Raw genomic sequence first — 17,915 nt, forward strand, 5'->3', positions numbered from 1 at the left:
TGCCTCGAGTGAAAATTCTGGACTGACTTGTTCTCTGATCCATTTGTTTGTTTTCCTGGTTGTCCACGGTATCCCCCAAAGTCTTCTCCAGCACCAAAATCAATACTTTTCTATCTTGCTCCTTCAAAGTCCAGCTTTCGCATCCACAGAGTGTCACGGGAAAAACATTGTCCGAATGATTCTAATCTTTGTAGGTGTAGGCACGTCACGGCATCTAAATATCCTTTCCAAGCCTTCATTGCAACTCTACCAAGTGCTAGCCTGCGGCGTATTTCTTGACTGCTGGATCCTTTCCTGTTGACGGTCAATTCTAAAAGGCAGAAGCTATTCACTACTTGGGTGTCTTCATTATCCATTCTGCCACCTTACAGGGTTCATTAACTTGAGCAGAGCTAGAAAGACTTTGTGATTACCATGTGTTGTAATTGTGGGTTGTTGCTGGCCCTCTGGGCTGCATTATGCTGTATGTGCATTGTACACATGTGCATGTTTGTGTGTGAATGACTGCACATGCATTCATTTTAAAAGTGAACTTGGGTATAGGACCATAGAAATGAGGGATACTGGTAGGAAGCGTAATGCTCTATGTGAGCACGGCTACCCCTCTGGAAATGGTTGCCATGCAAGGACATAGCAAAACCTGAATGGTGGTAGAAAGAGAGAAACATCTACCTCATGTGTGCATTTCTTTGGATGTTCCATTAGAGAGCCATATACACTTCTCCAAGCTCCTTGGGAGAAGCAGAGGATAAACAAACACAGTAGTGCTGACCATTGGCCTGTAGCTGTCTGGACAGGGGCGTAGCTAGGAGAGAGGGGGCCCGTGTTCACCCATCTCCCTGGTGGCCTCTCGGAGTGAGGGAGATAATGAAGAAAATAGGGAGGGGTGGATCTGGGGGCCTTTCAGGAACTGGGGGCAGAGGTGCACCTAGGTAATCTTAGAGCCTGGACCTAAAGTCCTTTGGAGGGCCCCCTCACTGCAAGTTAAGCATAATTTTTCAACATTTAGGTTCTTGGGCACACAAACCACACCACCTAGGACAGAAAAAAGAGGATTTGGGGGCCCCAGGGGGTGTGGAGGCCCTGGACTTTGACCCCAAAGTCCAGGGGTAAGAGTGGCTCTGGCTGGGGGCCCCCTGGTTCTTTGAACCCATCCGCTCAATTGTAGCTACACCCCTGCATCAGAACTTGTAGCCATTGATATACAGTCATCCCTTGCCAACCACAGTTTTACCAACCGTGGTACTGAGTATATGAGGTTAGGAAATTGTGACAACCAAGTATCCATGGTTGGCAAGGTTTGGGTTTTTTAGTGATTTGTGTGTGTGTGTGGTGGTGGGGTGTTCAGCGATGTTGCAGAGTTCAGAGGTTCAATCTGCTCATTCCTCTTTGGTGATCCTTGCTGACCCTCGCCAATTTAAAATGCCTATTTTGGGGGGGTTCAAAAAATTTCCAGAGGTTCGATCTGCTCATTCTTCCTGGTGACTCTTGGTGAAGTTACAGATTTTTTTTTTTTTTTTGGTGATTTTTTATCAGGGTTTTGGGGTGTGTGTGTGTGTTCCTTTATTTTTAGGTCTTTTTGCAGTCATGGTCCCGCTAACCCCGTGTCTCCAATAGATTTTAATGCCTCGCCAACCGCAAATTTGCTGTTTTGCCAAGGGACGACTGTGCTTGCTCTCCATGGTTTTCTCTACTCCTCCTTTAAAGTCATCTAAGCTAGTGGCTATCACTGTATCTTGTGGCAGCAAATTCCACACACTCATTAGGTTCCGTGTGAAGAAATATTTTCTTTTCTCTGTCCCTGCTAGCTGAGTCAAGACAGAGGCACCTTTTCTGTGGTGGCTCCCTCATCATTAGCAGAGGGAGAGCAGCTGTCCCTCTTCACCCCTGTGTACAGTCCCCGCAGTGGGTCTTGCTGGTGTCAAAGAAATCTCTCTCTCTCTAAGATGGAGAGCCCTTTTGGGACAGGCAGCCATCTTATCCCCTTTCCTATCCACACCACTTGAGGGTGTTTGGTTTTTTAAAAAACTGTTGTATACATATTCTTAAATCATCATCATCATAGGAACATAGGAACCATCATCTCTTACGCATAACTTTTACTACCCCCGCCTCCAACTTTAGAGATATTGGAAAGGGAGACTCTCTCCACTTTCTGGCCATCACTGTTGAGATAAAAGTACAGAAAGAGACAAGGAGCTCGATACCAGAGTTCTTAAACTTGGGTGTCTGTGTTATTGCACTACAACTCCCACCATCCCTAGCCATAACAACAGCCTTTTGGCTGGGGGTGATGGGAGTTGTAGTCAACAACTTCTGGGAATCCCTGTTAGAGGGAATGCTGCTCCCTGTTATTGGAGTACAACTCCCACCACGCCTAGCCATAACAACAGCCCTTTGGCTGGGGGTGATGGGAGTTGTAGTCCAAGCTTGAGCACCCTGAACCCCAGGTCCTCGACCAGGGAGCGGGAATTAGGAACTAATATAATTCGACAAAGACATAATAACTGGTTTCCTTGGCAGGGGGCGCACACGTTGTTGCGGGGTGCACGGGGCTTATCCACCCCGCAGCCAGCCAGCCCCTTAATCGGCTCCCCGCCGCCGGCCGGGGAGGGGGCCTGCTGCCAAGAAGAAGCCAGCCGCGGTTGCCAGGGGGCGTTGCTAAGGGAGGCGCTCCCCCGCCTCCGAAGGGCCTCGCGAAGGCGCTGTTGCTTAGGGGCGGGGCGCGCGTTGCTCGGCAGCGGTTGCTACGGAGCGCTTCCGGCTCCCTCCCCCCGCCTCTCCTGGAACAGCTGGCCCTGCCGGGCTGTACCATCGCCTCCGACCGGGAAGGGGGGAGAGCCAGGGCTGGCCGGGGCGTGGCAGAGCCTCCCCCCTCGGAGCAGGCCCTCCTCGAGACAGGAGAGGGTGGGAGGCGAGAGGCGGCTCGCGCTTCGCCTGGCCCTCTGCTCCCCCCTCCAGCTGTTGGGCGGTTGGTACGGCCCGCTCCTGCCTCGGTGCTGCGGCGGAGTCAGGAGGGTGCTGCCGGCCGGGAGGGTGGTTGGTCGGTCGGTCGGTCGGGCAGGACAATGGCGCTGCTGCCCCCCTCGCGCACCCCGCTGCTCCTGCCCCCGGCCCGAAGGGGGCGCGCCAAGGCTGCGGCCCAGCCCAGCGTCAGGTGAGGGGGTGCTGCCCTGGTGCAGAGCATGGGGGGGGGTTAATATGGGGGGGGTGAATGAAGGCTTGGGGAGTGCAGAGCTGGAGTGGTCCGAGTTGGGGGTGCAGCGGGGTGGGGCTCAGGATTAGGGTGCAGGGGGAATAGCCCTGGCGCAGAATGGGTGTGTGTGTGTTGGAGGAGAGCTGGCCTTGTGGGGGGAGGCCTGGGTTGTCCCCTTTGCTAAGCAGGGTCTGGCCTGGTTCTCATTTGGATGGGAGACGACATGTGGGAGCCCGGCGGGATCTTCCCCTTAAGGGATGGAGCCGCTCTGGGAAGAGCCTCTGCAGTCTTGCACGCAGAGGGTCCCAAGTCCCCTCCCTGGCGGCCTCTCCCAGGTAGGGCTGGGAGAGACTCCTGCCCGCAACCTGGGAGAAGCCGCTGCCAGTCTGGGTAGGCGCGACTGAGCTAGGTGGACCAAGGGTCTGACTCGGCAGAAAGGCGCTTCCTCGGTTCCTTTGAGGTGGTGGTGGTGGTGGTGGTGGTGGTGGTGGTGTGAGAGCTGGCAGGAGGAGTGGTGGAGGAAGAGAGGGAGCGGAGAAGTAGATGTGGGCTGGGGAGAAGGGGAGGGCTCTGAGCAGTAAGGGGGGGGGAATTGTAGGGGCAGGGGTGAGATGGGTGGGGGCTGCCCGGGTGTAATAAGGGGGGGATTAGAGGGGGAGGGGCTGCCCTGGTGCAGAATGTGCAAAGCGCTGATAGCAGTGAAAGGAGCTGGGAGTTGAGGGGCTGGGTTGGGGACTTGAGCTGTAGTGGGCTGGGGTGATGGGGGACGTGAGGTGTGGCGAGGGGTGTTGGGGGCTGCTCAGTTCCACGGTTTGTAGGGGCCAAGAAAATTTGGGAGGCTGGAGAGTAGGAGGAGGGTGGTAGGTGTGGGTCCAAGCCAGCGAGGCCTAGGAGGGAAAGTGACTTGGACTACAGAAGAGGGTGTGGGGAGCTGCCCCAGTGCAAAATACTTAGTAGAGGATGGAGTGTAAGGGGTAGGTCGTGGGTGTGTGTGTGGGGGGATGGGGCACACAGATGTTAGGGTGGGAGTAGCATAGGGGGCATAGAGGTCTTGGGGCAGACGCTTAGGGAGAACAAGGAAGAAAGAACTTCGGGAGACCCAGAGAGTGAGAAGGGGTATAAGTATATATACCCAAAGTACGAATAAGTATCTACCTTCTGCCTTTTCTGTGACACTCGGGTGGACTCTGTGCCATCTCTGTTTTGAAACCAAAGCATGCAAACGTGAACTCTAAATTAGTATGCTTCCACAAATGTTTCATTAAAAACCCAGTTCTAGCTTGTTTTTTAAGCATGCTTGGCTGGTTTAGGTGCTACCAACTTCACTGGCGCTTCCGGGCAAATAGTTTAGATTGTAGGTCAGATCCCAATATCCTGTCGACCTCTGCAAAACTTATTCTGACCACTAAGGGCTGGGGTGAGGTGGGGGGGGCAGGCTGATAAGCAAGTTGGAGATGAAGGGACAGTGTGAAAGAAGGGGGCAGGGGTGGCTATTGAGATACAGGAGTGGCAAGAGACAGTCTAGGGTGAGGTGTGAATGGCAGGAGATCCCTGTTGGGTAAGACACTCCAGTCTATCTGAAAGTGGTGTAACAAATAAGAGGCTGAAGAGAGATGGTTCTGGTTGGGTGCTGGAGGTGCTGGAGGTGGGAGAACTGAAACCCTCTGAGTGGCATCTCACAGGGAAGGCAAAAGGAAAAAGCTTAGTGTTGGTGCAGGGCTGGAAAAAGCATCTGGAGCGCGTGGTCTCCTGGGTGCCTAGAAATGTGATGCAGGCACTTGGGAACTGGAATTCCTTTCTCTTCCTTCTGAGGAGGTGCCTCGAATCCATGAGCAAGAGGAATTGAGAAAGACTGTCTCTCTTCAGTGGTGGCTATAGGAATTGGGGGGGCATGTGATGAACAAATGCTTTTATAAAATGGTTCCTTTGAGATGGTGGACAGGTTTGAAAGGTGAGGCAGTTTGGAGCTAAGCATGAAGTGGTGGCTTGAGGAGGATGTTTGCAGGAGAAGGAATTACAGAGGAGCAATGCTGCCTGTGTATGCCTTCAGGTAGGTGTGTTTGCATAGCGAGGATGCAGCAGGGATCCAGGGCTGGCTGCTTCTTCACCACTGTTGACGTGACCACTGAGCAGTTGGCTTGGGAATGTGTTGGACACTGAGGTACTGAGACCCTGCACAACGCGTGCCAGTCATATAAACAGAATAAAATGGGAATAAACAAACCTCCGTATTGTAATACAACATTGCTTTAGGTCTTGCATGCAAAATATTTTCGTGCAATGCAAGTGTCTTGTGTCTGCATTAAGCCTTCTTTCTTTCCCCTCTTCATAGCGAAAGAAAGAAATGAGAGACGAAATGCTAATTGGGCGTGTGTGCGCGCGGTGGAGTCTGCGCATGCCTCCTCAGCCCTCCTAGGCAGGCACAAAGAATAGTGGCCTTTCTGTTTGCAGTGTATTTACATGGCTGTCCGCGTGAAGGTTAAATTCCTCTTCCTTGTGCAGTGACAAATTAAATTAGTCACAAGGAGTGGGGTAGGGGGGAGTGGTAGCGGGGAAATAGCCAGGAGCAAAGATTTGCAGCAGGGCTGTGTTCTGCACCTGTTTGGCAAAGCAATGTTTGCAAATATTTCTTGGTCTTAGCAGACACCTCCCTCTCTTCCTCCCTCCCCTCCCCCCCACCCCAACTTGGGTTCTGAAATGTGTGTGTTCCAGTGACTTTAGTTGTCTTAGGTTTAAAAAGAAACCTGTGCCGTCTAGTGGAGCTTTTTAGCTTACAGGAACGGATGACCTTGGAGTCAAAATGAGGTAAGCCCTTATGGGCTTAGCACCTGTATATCTTCAGAATCATCTCTCTTGGCCAGTTGTATCCCTCCCTGTGAGGTCTTCTCAGTTGGCCCTCCTTAGTGTCCTGGGCCCTGGTGTAGTGCGCAGTGCCTGGGCCCATAGGAGGGCCCTCTCTGTGGCTGCCCCTCTTATTTGGAACACCACCACCACCCTGATTCGCTCAACCTCCTTTTTAGTGGCTTTTAAGGCCCTTCTCAAGATCTGCCTTTTTCGCCAGGCTTTTGCCCTTTAATTTTTTAAAAAAATTATTGCTATTGTTGTTCACCACCTAGAGTCTTTGCAGGAGGCAGTATACAAGAAGTTTTAAATAAATAAATAAATGTATGTATGTTTCAGAGCTGCCTTGGGCATTCCCTTCTTCAGAAACATCTGTAAGCCCTGAGCTCCATACCAAGTTGCCCACATCTTGTAACGCTTCCCCTTAAATTGTCATCTGCTCATAGTCTCCGGCATTCCGTTCCAATTTGTTTAACTTAACGGTTCTTTCCAATTCAAATGAAGCAAAACAGAGAAAAGAAGCCGTTGCTGCCTAGCAGTGAAAGTACTTCCGTCGGGTGCTGTATGGTATTTGAGAGCTGCTTACCAGATAGAACAAGTTTGCACAAACCGAGATGGAAGTGGAGCGGGTGGGGGGGAGGGTAGGGGGAAAGAACATCCCAAGATAACTTTTCTTGGTCCCCTTCCAGGCACTTAAAAACGCGTGGGCCGAACCAGGGTACTTGGGAAGCTGGCACACAACATCCCAAATCCTGGCTATGTGTCAAAGGAAAGTAACATTGCCAGTGCTCCTTAAATAACATTCACGATTAACCCGCGAAATGCATGGAGCTTGACCCCCTCTACAGCAACTTGCATTGTTTGCATTTCCCATGAAGTCTGTGTTCGTATGAATGCATTTTCCATTGAAATGAACATTTGAAGGACTGGTACAGTGATTTCTCCTGAAGGCAGCACAGACATCTAGTGCCTTGGGGGATGTTTAAGTTGTGTGCCTCCTCCCTTTGATCAGATTCTGATTACCCCCTTCCTTAGCCATCTTGCCTCTTGTTAGGACTTGCCAAGCTCTCTCGCTGCAGTGGTCTTTCTCACCTGGCAAACCCATCCACGCTGGAGCACCCTGCTTGTGTCTCGCCTGCCTCCCGGATCTCAGTAGGCCGTTATCTAAACATCGGTGTCTTGCTGCCTCTCTTTTCCTTGCGGCAATCCTTGGTCCTGGTGGAATGGTGGGTTTAGTGTTGGGTTTGGAGATGGGAAATTCGAGTTCAAATCCCTGCTGAGCTATGGAGTTCAAAGGTTCCTTTCTCCCTGCTCCATCTCTCAGGAGCTAAAACAAGATGAGGATTTGCTGTCGATTGGATAGAACAACTCAGCCCTCATTCACTCAACCTGTATCTCATTTCCCTACAATGGGGGTGTGAGCTGGTCCTGAGGGTGTCTCTGTGCTGCCTCTTCTCCTTGCTGAATCTCTCCTTCCTCTACAGCTCCTTGCATTTTTCCTTCCTGTCAGTCTCCCAATAGCCTACTAAACAGTTGCCTGAGCATGCCCTCATCCTGAGGTCCCAGACAGTGGTGTAGCAAGGTTGGAGGGGGCCTTGGGGCCAGATGTGAAGACAGGGGCCCCCTGCCTTCAATGGGCAGCAGTGGTGGGGGATAGTGCCTACCTATTGGGTTGTGAGCAATGTGTTCCCTGTAACAGGGATCTCCAGATGCTGATGACAACTCCCCTAATGGCCAAAGGCCATTGTAGTCAACCACACCTGGGCATCCCTGTTCCAGGCAACGCTGGACGTGAGCACTTCTGGCCACGTTGTTGGCCTTGCGGGGCCCTAACACTGCAGCAGCTGCTCTCTGGTCGAGCAACACAGCCTAATGCCACCACTGAGCCAAGTCCCGGCTTGGGAGGGCAGGGCTGCCCCAATGCCAGTGAGAACAGGCCAGCCTTAAAAGGGCTAAGGTGGAAGTTGGGGCTGAGTGCCCAGTGCAGGGGTGCAAGAACCCTCATCACCCTGGGTGTGGGGAGGCAGCCTCCAGACACTCCCCTCCTCCCACACACAGTGGCAGCCATGCCTCTGGGCTCAGCTCTTCCTTGCCACTGATATTGGCGTCTGTGTGGTGCTTGATGGTCAGTCCCCACAAGTGATTCATTCCGTGCCAGGCTTCCCACAGGATGCTGTTCAGCATAAACAGGAAGAGGCATACCAGTGACTTCACACTCCTTCACAGCCCAACAGCATCCCGGTCTTATCAGGAGACTGAACTTTACAGCTGCAGAGACTAAGTAGCCCCTTCTTGCATAGGATCATAGGAAGCTGCCATAGGAGACCATTGGTCCATCTAGCTCAGTATTGTCTACACAGACTGGCAGCAGCTTCTCCAAGTTTGCAGGCAGGAGTCTCTCTCAGCCCAATCTTGGAGATGCTGCCAGGGAGGAAACTTGAAACTTTCTGCTCTTCCCAGAGCGGCTCCATCCCCTGAGGGGAATCTCTTGCATTGCTCACACTTCTAGTCTCCCTTTCATATGCAACCAGGGCAGACCCTGCTTAGCTAAGGGGACAAGGCATGCTTGCTACCACAAGACCAGCTCTCTTCCTTGTCCGGTGTGTGTAGAAAAACAATGTGTTTCAGTGCCACAATTGGAGATGAAACAAATAACTATGAATACGACGAGTATTTATATACCGCTTTTCAACCAAAGTTCCCAAAGCGGTTTACATACAGAAATTAATTAATTAAATGGCTGCCTATCCCCAAAGGGCTCACAGTCTAAAAAAGGAAATATAAGGCAGATACCAGCTACAGCCACTGGAGGGATGCTGTGCTGGGGTTGGAGAGGGCCAGTTGCTCTCCCACTGCTAATTATAAGAGAATCGTCACTTCAAAAAGGTGCCTCTTTGCTCAGCAGGGGTTAGGATTGAAATGAAAAGAAGCCATGTCTGGAGAAGACTGCATGTTCTCTGCACTGGGGTGGGTGATACCTAGTGGCGCGTGTGACCACTGGTTGAGGTTTCGTCAGAAAGGCACACCCTCACTGCTGCTTGTGAACAGCAAGGCCGGGATGGTTGTGGGCAGGTCTGAGGGCCGGTGGTCCAAATTGAGTTAGACCTTGGGCTGTACCGTGGTGGATGATGCTCTGCCAGCGCTGTGTGGCACCATTGTGTCCTCCCTCAGCATGGGCAAAGTTTGGTGCCATCCAGGGTTGTGTGTGTGTTTAACATCTGTACCCGCATGTACAAATCGAAGTTTTCAAGGCAGCTGACAATATATTGAAAATGAAATAAAACAGCCAATGGGTTTGTAGGGATCTTTCACTGGGGGGCCCCAGCTGCCGATGAATGTCTGTCTCCAACAGAAGAGCTGGTCGTGTAGTAAAGGTAGAGTGTGCTGTGGAGTCGGTGTCGACTCCTGGCGACCACAGAGCCCTGGGGTTGTCTTTGGTAGAATACAGGAGAGGTTTACCATTGCCGTCGCCCACGCAGTATGAAATGATGCCTTTCATCACCTTCCTATTTCTCTGCTGCTGGAGAGATCTAGGAGTTTCCCATATTTTTGTAGGAGTTATGGGAAACTCCTATATTTTGAGAAAGACACCAGCTGAGATTTGAACCAACAACCTCCTGCTCCCTAGGCAGTTTGCTTCCCTGCTGCACCATTAGGTGACGCATGAATTGTTACCTTTACTAAGCTGGGTCTGCCTTGTTTGACATTTGGATGGGAGACTAGAAGTGTGAGCACTGTAAGATATTCCCCACAGGGGATGGGGCTGCTCTGGGAAGAGCATCTAGGTTCCAAGTTCCCTCCCTGGCAGCATCTCCAAGATAGGGCCGAGAGAGAGAGATTCCTGCCTGCAACCTTGGAGAAGCCGCTGCCAGTGTGTGAAGACAATACTGAGCTCGATGGACCAAGGGTCTGACTCAGTATATGGCAGCTTCCTAGGTTCCAAAGCTGTGTACAAAACTCCCCTGGTCCCTGGATGGTCCAGCTGCTGCTGCTGCAGTGCTGCTGGCCTGGAAGGATTTGAATACACCTCTGAGTACTGCTAGAAGGAGGTTCAGGCTGGGACACACCTTAGCCAATTTTGTGGGGGACCTACAATGCTTTTGATCATTCTTGGGGGAAGGGATTGGGGTGCGGGCTTGCCAGTGGTGCTTGCTGTGGCATGTTGGCTTACTTTTGCAGCAAATGCTGTGCCTCTGGGTGGCAGCGGCCAGCTGCCATTTTCCCCTGGAATGCCATGGGTAATCATGTTCGCTGTTCTCCAGGGCATTCTTGGTGGGGGGTGGCAGCCAGCAGTAGGAGCCGGCCGCTGGGAAGAACAGCAGTAATTCAAATGCTGCTGCTGCCGCTTTCAGAGGCCCAGCACTGGCTATAAAAGAAAGGAAACACACTACCACCATCGCCACTCTGGCAAGCTCCCCATCCCTGAACATGCATTGAAAACGGGCGGGGTCTCCCCCATGAAAGTGGCCGCCTCTTGTCCATCGTCAGCACCTGAGTGAAGTGGTCAGCATGTGGGGCAGAGGGGGCTCAGACTGGCACGAATGGCAAATGTAGCCCTGCTCCCTTTGGTGAGAAACCACTCTTCAGGGGGCATGGTGCCACTGCGTCCCCCGGCCACTGCAGCCTGGAACTCCCATAGTGCCAAGGCCCGGGGTGCCCAGCCTGGAGTCCCCAGATGGTGTTGGGCTACAGCTCCCATCATCTCCACCCTCACTGGCCTTGGGCTGGAGCTTTTTCTCAGCATCCTGTAAGTCAGTGTTAATTGCATGGCCCCCTGGCACCCCTGGCTTGCCTCCCCCCTCTGCCACATGTAGCCCCTCAGCCATTGTGCCAGGTCTCTCTCCTCTCCCCCCCTGCCCTCCTCCTCCTGCTCTTTCTCACTCCCCCACTGCTTGTGCTGCCGCCACTGCACACGTTCTCTCTCTTGCTCTCCTCCTGCCCCCTTCTCTCCCCCCCTGCCACTGCATTGGCCCACACACACTCTCTTGTTCCTCTCTTTTCTTTCTTTCTTTCTTTCTTTCTTTCTTTCTTTCTTTCTTTCTTTCTTTCTTTCTCTTTTTCTTTCTCTCTCTCTCTCCCCACTGCTGCCGCCTCCTGTGGCCACCACCACATCCTCCCACTTTTGCTCTCCTCGTCCTCCTTTCTCTGCCTCCTTTCCTCCCCTCCTCAGAAAGAGCCCTCTTGGCCACCGCCATAAAAATAGTGAAGAAGCCTGCTGTGAGTGCTTTGACTACAGCTGTTTTTCTGGGCATCTAACACCCCACCTCTCCCATCACCAGGCTTGCATATATACAACTGAGACTCCCATTTACAACTGTTCTTTTTCAGGGCCTCTTATCCTCAAGGATATTAAAAGGACTTCTCTCTATCATGCTTCAGCCTTGTAGATAAAGGAACAATAGCATGTTGTGTACATACTGTTCAAACTTGGCAAACACGGATAACAGGCACAATACACAGGACCTTGCACAAGATGCTAGAATCCTGCCTTTCAGAAACCATTCCTGGCATGGAAGGCGCTCCTGTTCGGGGGGGGGGGATTCCAGAGGACCCTGGGCACATCGAAGCAACTCAGATAGGGGGCCGGGGGTCGGGGGTGTGTGTGTGATGATGGGCACAAGAGTTTATGGCAATGGTTTTATTAGCTGAGCATTCCAACTTCTGTACACAAGTGTTCTCCCAGGCAAGGAGTTGAGAATAAAATTTAATGGATAATGTGTGGCTTCGGATTCAGGTTTAGTGTCTGTCATAACAGTGGCTCTGGGATGATGATACTTCAGCACAGGGGTTCCCAATATGTGGTCCTCCAGATGTTGCCAAGACTACCACTTCCATCACCCCCAGCCTTTTTTTTTGGTGTGGCTATGGGTGATAGGCATTGTATCTGGAGGACCACAGGTTGGGAACTCCTCCTTTAGCAAGAGAGTGTAGAATAATTGTGTACGGTATAAAAGAGCTGGAACAAACCAGAGAGCAGGCTACTGAAAATAATGTGGAATATATTGGTGCAATCATACTGGCAATAGTTTTTCAAATCTGTAACACAAGCTATGATATGAAATCACGTCCAAAACCATGATCCCAAATCATGGTGTGGTATGGCGCTCACACCATGGTTAATGGTAGTTATGAGGATGTTATCTGCAAGCTGAAATTTGGGGGTGTCTGCCTTAGAACATTATTTTCAATACTGAGACCTCTGAGTTCAGGAGAGTTTCCAAAGCAATACTCCGTTGCTACCTGAGACACGCTGGTTTATCAGCTTCTTACCCATGAGATCGATTTACTTGAATCCTGACAAAATTGACTGTTTTGTTTTCCTGGGTCAGTGAACTGCCCTGAGCCATGTTTGGCCACTATGTAAAAGAAATTAATAATATTAAACAGAACAGGCTATTACTTCTGCAGTTGCACAAGCGTGCATTTTGTGCTGCAGGTCTGCTGTGCATTGACAGTGGAATTCAGCTCTGCGATCCAGGCAGGAGCATGGTGCGTGTTGCTTTGTCAACAACTACCTCTGATTTGAAGCAGTCTTAACACCAAGCCAGACCATTTTTATTCCAAGGTGCAGTTTGCTTGACAGGATAGGAACAGAAGAAGCTGCCATATATTGAGTCAGACCCTTGGTCCATCTAGCTCAGTATTGTCTACCCAGACTGGCAGCAGCTGCTCCAAGGTTGCAGGCAGGAATCTCTCTCAGCCCTCTCTGGCAGATGCTGCCAGGGAGGGAACTTGGAATCTTCTGCACGCGAGCACGCAGGTGCTCTTGCACTGAGCTACGGGCCCATCCCATAAGGGGACTTACAGTGCTCGCAGATGTAGTCTCCCGTTCTAATGCAAACCAGGGTGGACCCTGCTTAGCGAAGGAGAGAATTCATGCTTGCTACCACAAGACAGCACCTTCTCCCAAGATATTGTGATGGCTGTTCTTTTAGATGGCTTTAAAAGGAGGTTGGACCAATTCATGGAGAACAAGTCTATTGCCTGCTAATAGCCATGATTGCTCTGTGGTGCTTCTAAAATTGAAGGCAAAATGCCACCGAATACAAGGTAGCTGGTGGGAGTAGTGAGCTACAGCAGAGAAGGGCTGTTGTGCCTTCATGTCCTGCTTATGGCCTTCCTAGAAGCAACTAGTTGATCCCTGTTGGAGGCTGGGATTCTCAATCTTGGGTCCTCAGGTGTTCTGGACTACAACTCCCATCATCCCCTCCCACCATGGCTGACAACATCTGGGGATCCAAGGTTGAGAACCCCTGGTCTAGAAGGACCTTTGGTCTGATCCATACCTATGTTCTGGACAACCATCTGTTGGAGATGCTGTTATCTCTGGATTTCCTCTGAGCAGAGGGTTGTATTACTCCCTCCAGTTCTGTGTTCTGGCTGCCCTCACTCCAGGCCACCATCATTCCAACATAGCAGAGAGAGGTACAGGCAGTGGACCTGTTGGCCAAAGTGTGGTTGAGTGTTTGTGGCCTGCCATTTGTGAAGGAGTCTTTTTAGACAAAATCCTTGTGAAACAACTCTGGAAATGATGCTTGCTAAAATATGTTGATAGGTATCCTCATGGATTAATTCAATGACCCACCCTACTACCAGAATAGTTGACCTGGAATACTCACCAGACCAGTGTTCCTCTCAAGTTTTTGAGTGGGGAGCTTATAAATTTAGACTCCTTTCTGGAGGGCTCCAACCCAAACAATCTGTTCCATAGGTGAATGTTCAAAGAATGCTCCTTGCATTTACTAGTATGCATGTAACTTGCTGACACATGGAGAACGTTGCTTGAGCTAGTAGTCCCATGCTGATATTAGAAGAAGAATGCAGTAGCCTATCCCTGACCTTCGCTTAAAGCAGGGCTTCTGCAGATGTTGGCCTGCAATTCTCATAATCCCAAGCTATGGGCCACTGTGGCTGGGGATTATGGGAGTTGTAGTACAAAAACAGCTGGCGGACCTAAGTTGAGCGCAAGGCAGAAACTCTCTCTGAATTCCTTTCTTCCCAAACTCTGGTGGGATGCTGGGGCAGTGAGTCATCTCCAAGAATCCAATGTAGATCAGTGAAGGTCCATTGCCAGGGAATTCTCCACACAGCAGGCTTTATCGGGAGTTTTCTGAGAGGCTTTACAGAGAACTCAAAGTTTATCCCAAAAACCTGACACAAGAAGTGGATTTTTTTTAACCCTGGATATAAATCGCACCCTAACACGCAGTGGAAAAACCCAAATTGTGTGTGAAGTGCTCCCTAATAGCTACCAGGGACTTCGGGGTAAATCTGCCCAATATCTGAACGCACCCCCTCCATTCTGGAGGAGATGCAAGATGAAGGGCTTTAGAAGCCCTGTGTGAAAATCCTCCTGGGGATATGGTTGGTCTAAGTCTTGGCCGGTGGAGAAATTACCATCTGCCTTAGAATGCTGTGCCTATCTGGGACTTCATTTTCCTTTCCCCAGGCGCCTTGAAGAACTGCTGCACTAAGGAATGTATCTGTTGTCTGGTGACTCTTTTATGTCTTGTTATATTACCTGTTTGCAGGGTCGGCTCTTACCAGTAAGCAGATGATGCACCGCATCGGGGCGCAGACTGCAGGAGGGCATTGAGCCAATGAGTTGGGGCCTTCGCTTCCCAACTGTGAGGCGCACCTGTGCAGTTAAGTCTCTTAACTGCACAGGCATGCCTCGCAGTTGGGAAGCAATGCCGAGCCAAGCAGCAGGCCACGACATTGCTCTGATATCTTCTGCCATCCGGGGCGGGGGGGGGGGCGGGGTAGAAGGACACACACGCAACCCCGCAGCCTTCCCCTCAGCCGTGCGGCGGCTCGAATTGGTGGGAGGTGGCGAGAAGAAAATGGCCCCAGACGCAGTGATGATGGAAGAGGGAGGAGGAGAAGGAAGCGGCCTGAGGCCTCATAAGGGAGCCTGGCGAGGGGTGGGCGAAAATGGCAGGGAGGGAGGGAGCCCGGTGGGGAGAGAAAGCGCTGTCAGGGGCGGGGGAAGCTGCCTCTGGCAGAATGTGGACAGGGACCTCCAGAACAATGGGTAACTGACTCTCTCTCTTTTTCTTGCCAAGAATGCTCCATTCTCTCTCTCTCTCTCTTTCTCTCTCTCATTCAAGCCAAGACTGCTCCATTCTCACTCACTCACTCAAGCCAAGACTGCTCCATTATCTTAAATACCCAGGGCCTAAGCTGTGTAGGGCTTTATAGGTTATAAGCGGCACCTTGTATTTTGCCCAGAAGCGTATTGGTAGCCAAATAGCTCTTTAAGTATAGGAGTAATATAATTATAATTATATTATATACATATTATGTACATAATTATATTATATACAATGTTATGTACATAATTAAGTAAAATCTTTGTGTATTAAATTTTGAATACACACTAATTGTAATTATTTTGAATTTTTATTTTTTACTATGTGTGGGGGGCGCTCAACAGAATGTTGCATCGGGGCGCCAGATCCCCCAGAGCCGGCCCTGCCTGTTTGGGCCGGTGAGTTGTGCATTTCCCAACTGCCTTGTAAGTTGTCAAACTGTGGATTTTTATTTAGAAAGAACCTACTATAAAATTCAATGCACAAGGACATTTGCCTCATTTAAAATGGAGCTGCAGAATAGTAACCCTTGTATGAGTCCGAATGAATGTTTGTGTATTGGCAGCCTTTCAGGCATTCAGAGCTTTGCCTTGAGTTTCAGGAGGGAGGTCAACTCAACTGGGTTCTTGCATGTCCAGACATGCCTGCTTTGCTACCTGGGGCTGCTTTGAGGTCTGTCCACCAGATTACATTTCATTGTGTTCTGCCCAAAGGAGAGATGCATAGCAGGTCAGATTTCTTGACTTCCAAATCTGGGACTAAACTGTTTCTGGAATGCTCCAAGTGAAGGGCGGTTCTTGGGACCCCATTTCCTAGCACAGTACACTTGCTGGAAGCCCATGCTATTGCTATGGGGCTTACCATGAGATCTGGCTCGTGCACAAATGTGGATTGACGACCTCGCAATCATAAAATCATAAAATGGTAGATAGATAAACTTTATTGCGGTCTTTGACCAGTACAGAAACAAACAGAAAAAACATATCATACACATACAGTACAGCAACAGCATAGCTTTACGAATATACAGTGGCATGATCAATCATTCCATCACAGTGGTGATTAGTTGTTGTATACTCATTGTTAAACAAAATTTTGCCACGTTACGAGCAGGGTGGATTTGATTTAAATCAAACTGATTTAAATCACTAGCAGGGTGGATAAAAATAAAAAAAATCCGATTTAAATCAAAAAAATCGGATTTTTTAAATTTAAATCGGATTTTTTAAATTTAAATCGGATTTTTTTTATTTAAATCGGATTTTTTTTATTTAAATCGGATTTTTTTGATTTTTATCCACCCTGCTAGTGATTTAAATCGTGATTTAAATCAGTTTGATTTAAATCAAATCCACCCTGGTTACGAGTAACGTGGGTTTGATGATCTGATAAAAGAAATACAACGTATGCTTCATCTCCTCTGCCTGGTAGATCCTTAATCAAGGGTAAAATTAATGATTTGCGTGAATCCCTGTAAAAATTACAATATAATAAAACATGACCCACATCCTCTATGGCCAGTAGGGATAGTAGCGTTCAGAGTAGGGAGTCCCACCATATCTGCCATATAGCACTGCTGAGGGCAACACATCAAAGCGGGCCAACGCAAATGCTCTGCGATATTTAGAAACTATTAGGGCTTGACAGTAATCAGCTGGCTTGGTGCTAAAGGCATGTCTCCATAATTTAAGTTGTTTTGGGGCCTTGCTCAACTCCTGTTGCCATTCTGTGTCCAATATTCTTTCTTTAACAGCCTTTTGCACTTGCTCATGGCCCATGGATTGCAGCACTTCAGGAGAAAAGCCACAAGAAGTGAGCTTTTATTTAACAGCTGACTTCCACTGTGTCTGAAAACGGTCTTCAAGCATCAGTGGGGCCAGGCCCATTGGTGAGAATACCACCTTGAGCCAGTAGTTAAGGGTGGTAATGCATACTCGGGATTCCACTCGCGTGACCCCCAATTCCAGTCTTAATGCTGTATTGGAGATGCATTTGGGGACTTGCATAATGGATCTTAGAAACTTAGACGGCATTGCCTCTGTCCGGGTAAGGTTGGAGTAAGGGCCCAGTTGCGCACCATTTAGCAGCTGCACCATTACTTTTGCCTCAAATAATTTCAAAGCCGCTGGGACATATCGCCCTCCCTTGGTGTAATAGTAGGACATGATGGCCGAGGCACTCCTCTGTGCTCCTTGTGAAACGTAATCTAGGTGTGCATCTCTTTGGCTTGAAGAGTGAAAAGCTATTCCTAGATAGTTAAAACAGTGGACCTGGGCTATTTTGTTACTTATGTACCAGCCATTATCTTTAACTCTCCTGGCAAAGGTCATTATTTTCATCTTTTGGTAGTTTATCAGCAACTTTTCCTCCTCACAAAATTGCGCAAAAGATTTTAGGGCTCTTTTTAGCCCAATTGCAGACCATGAAAGAATAACCATGTCATCGGCATATAGAAGAAGTGAGACATGCCTATGTGCTAGTTTAGGCAAGTGGAACTCTTTTTTTATCAAGGCATTGAACTACTGAGTTGATATAGTAGTTAAATAGTAATGGGGCAAGCACGCACCCTTGTTGAACTCAACACCTTGTAGGGATTGAATCAGTTAATTGTCCCTGAATAGAACATCTAACTCTCAATTTAGTGTTACTATGCAGCCTATATATCAGCAATAGGAGTCGTTTATCGATATTGGTTAACAGTAGTTTCTTCCATGACCTCTCTAGTGATGGAATCAAAAGCAGACTTTAGGTCTACAACAGCAGTGTGGAGTGGAATTTTAAAGCCA

The 17,915-nt window shown here is 49.6% G+C and overlaps 1 protein-coding gene across 2 annotated transcripts in view; it reads left to right on the plus strand.

Annotated features, from left to right (window-relative positions):
• The first annotated feature begins 2,791 nt into the window (after positions 1–2,791).
• The window catches only part of DNAAF9 (dynein axonemal assembly factor 9), a 110,590-nt gene continuing 95,466 nt past the window's right edge, over positions 2,792–17,915 (plus strand). Inside the window, exon 1 of one of the 2 annotated variants that reach the window (XM_053253607.1) lies at positions 2,792–3,157. In XM_053253607.1, the coding sequence (XP_053109582.1) occupies positions 3,069–3,157 (89 nt within the window). In that variant the 5' untranslated portion in view covers positions 2,792–3,068. The remainder of the gene's footprint in view (positions 3,158–17,915) is intronic. The other variant, XM_053253609.1, reaches the window with a different exon arrangement.

Source organism: Hemicordylus capensis, chromosome 5, assembly GCF_027244095.1.
Source record: "Hemicordylus capensis ecotype Gifberg chromosome 5, rHemCap1.1.pri, whole genome shotgun sequence".
NCBI classification, from domain to species: domain Eukaryota; kingdom Metazoa; phylum Chordata; class Lepidosauria; order Squamata; family Cordylidae; genus Hemicordylus; species Hemicordylus capensis.